We start from the raw sequence: 2,497 nt of genomic DNA on the forward strand, positions 1-2,497 counted from the left end.
TATATATATATATATATATAAAGAAAAATATGTAATGTTTATAGATTAAATATATTTATATATAATATAAATTATATGAATGAAAATTTATACATTTAAATATTTTCAAAATATATACTGTGTGTGTGTGTATTTATATATACATAAATATACACAGTACACACACATATTACGTAAACAAAAACTTTTATTTTGGATGCGATTAATCGTGATTTATCATTTGACAGCACTAATATGAGGTTAGGAGAGCTTCTTTAGCAGTGTGGGCAACTGCTGTCTGGAGAAGTAGTACACTGTTTTAAACTCGTAAACAGCACAGCGCGCTTAAACTGCAAAAGCATGGCCGACTGTGCTGGTTTAACTTAGTTGTTGTTGTTTTGGACCAATTTGAGAAGGTTTGAGTCATCAAGTCATTTGTCATGCTGATCTAGCCTAACTTTGTTTTAAAAGTTAGCTTGACGGCTACGTCGCATAAGCTGTCCAGGGCTGCTAACAGCACGCCTGAGACCCTGGTGCATGTGTTCATGCCCTGCTGTCTGCGCTGAGTTACCTTGACCGAGTCCACGGGGTACATGACTGTGTGCTCCAGCACTCCGGCTACGGCGCCCGCTGTCATGTGCGTGCCTAGGGACGCGTGAGCGGGCAAACTCTCGTAATCCTCGTCGCCCTCCGACGATCCGCCGTCGCTTTCCACCTCCGACATCTCCAGACTCGCCAGGACCGTCTCGGTGCGCAACTCCATGCGTGAAGGGCGGCGCTGGGAAGGTTTAAACGCACGGGTGATGCGCGGAGATGTGAAACGGCAGCACGAGCCCGCACATTACTACCACTACCACTGACAGCGTCATCTCAGCGACGCCGCGACGTCACCGTGACGCAGCGGCGCCGCGCCAGGCGATGAGAACGGGAAAGTATGAAGTGAAGGTGGAGCTCAAAACTGATGTGACCATTAAAAAAGTACAGTGATGTGGGAAAGCGTGTCGAGTTTTTTCTTCTTCTTCTTTTAGGATTTAATGGCGGTTGGCAAACCAATGTCGAGTTTTTTAGGGTGATACTTTTTTTAAGAAGTGATTTGAACTGTTTTTAATTCTGCATAGATTAGGAGTAATTATTATTCTAGTCAGTTTCGTCTTATTAACTCATTATGATTAAATTCGAACGACTTGTTTAACGGGTTGAAAATGATTCATTGATTCATTTGAGTCATTACTGAAAAGTGTTCAAAAAGTACAGGCGCAGCATTTGATATGAAATAAATGTTATTTATATACACCTACTTTTAATAATACTCCTGCTTTCTCGATTAAATGTGACCTGTGCTGCCAAAATGAGTCACAATGAGCAACTTTTTTCAAAAAAATTAGTTTTATTTTCACATTCTCCATTTAAAACTTGTGACCATTTAAAAAAGTATAGTAATGTGGGAAAGCTTGTCGAGTTTTTTAATTCTGCATAGATTCGGAGTTTAGTTTAAAAAAAAAAGATTCCTACACAAAGCTGAAATGAAAGGTTGTAAAAAAAAAAAAAAATTACACGTGATGTATTATGTCTGTATATTATATTATGTATTATTATGTATAGCCTATACATATTATGTCTGTATCTATTATTCTATTCTTTATTTTAAAAAAAACATCTTGCCCCGTTTAGACTTGCACTCTATTTATTTACTAACTGCTTGTTTTTTTGTTTAAAAACAAAAGCTAACACTAGCTTCTCTAATCTTTTTGTATTCTATCTATTTGTTTTCTTTTTATTTATTATACAATTAACAAAAGCAAATAAGGCCTCTAACACTAGCTTGCTCTATTCTTTTTCTATTTATTCTGTTTTCTTTTTATTATATGATTTAAAAAAAAACTTGCTACGTGTACTGCGTTAAGCTAACTGAGACTTGTTATAGCACATGTATATCATTGCTCTCTTGTTGATTTTGATTGCTTCCCCAGTGAGGTATCAAATTATCAACTTTACAATGTGAGTTAAATAACATTTTAGAGCCGTCGCATCAACACACATAACTTCTGGCATAACTTCTGGCATGGCATGAGCTTCCCTTGTGAAAAAGAATTACACGTATACTTTTAAAAAGAGTTTTAATTTAAAACTTAAGTGTGAACTGAATGTCATGTTTTCAGCTCCTTGATTAAATATTATTTACAAATAAATTATTATAGGACTTAAGCACAACTTTAACTTCATTTTAACTGTAATATTAAATGTTATTAAATGTATTGAATAACACACTACAGTTAAAGTTATTATCAAGTACTTTATATGTACTTTAGTATGTTAGTCAACACATCAAAATAAGTGTTATTAAAGCATGACAACAGATTAACAAAACAATGATTAATAATCTTTAAAGTAAAACTCTTAGTTCGACATTATTACAAAGTGCACTTTTTAAAAGTGTACTTAAGTGTGTTAAAGCAGCGCTATGTAACTTTTGGCGCTCTAGCGGTTAATAAACAGAACTGCACACATCCCGCGGAAG

The 2,497-nt window shown here is 35.4% G+C and overlaps 1 protein-coding gene across 1 annotated transcript in view; it reads right to left on the reverse strand.

Moving 5' to 3' along the window:
- The window catches only part of LOC107710846 (mitoferrin-1), a 23,156-nt gene extending 22,264 nt beyond the window's left edge, over positions 1–892 (reverse strand). Inside the window, exon 1 of the mRNA XM_016515700.1 lies at positions 551–892. Within this exon, the coding sequence (XP_016371186.1) occupies positions 551–742 (192 nt within the window). The 5' untranslated portion in view covers positions 743–892. The remainder of the gene's footprint in view (positions 1–550) is intronic.
- Positions 893–2,497: the final 1,605 nt, after the last annotated feature.

The sequence above is a fragment of the Sinocyclocheilus rhinocerous genome, unplaced genomic scaffold (genome assembly GCF_001515625.1).
Source record: "Sinocyclocheilus rhinocerous isolate Xijiao unplaced genomic scaffold, SAMN03320098_v1.1 scaffold1198, whole genome shotgun sequence".
In the NCBI taxonomy this organism is placed as follows: domain Eukaryota; kingdom Metazoa; phylum Chordata; class Actinopteri; order Cypriniformes; family Cyprinidae; genus Sinocyclocheilus; species Sinocyclocheilus rhinocerous.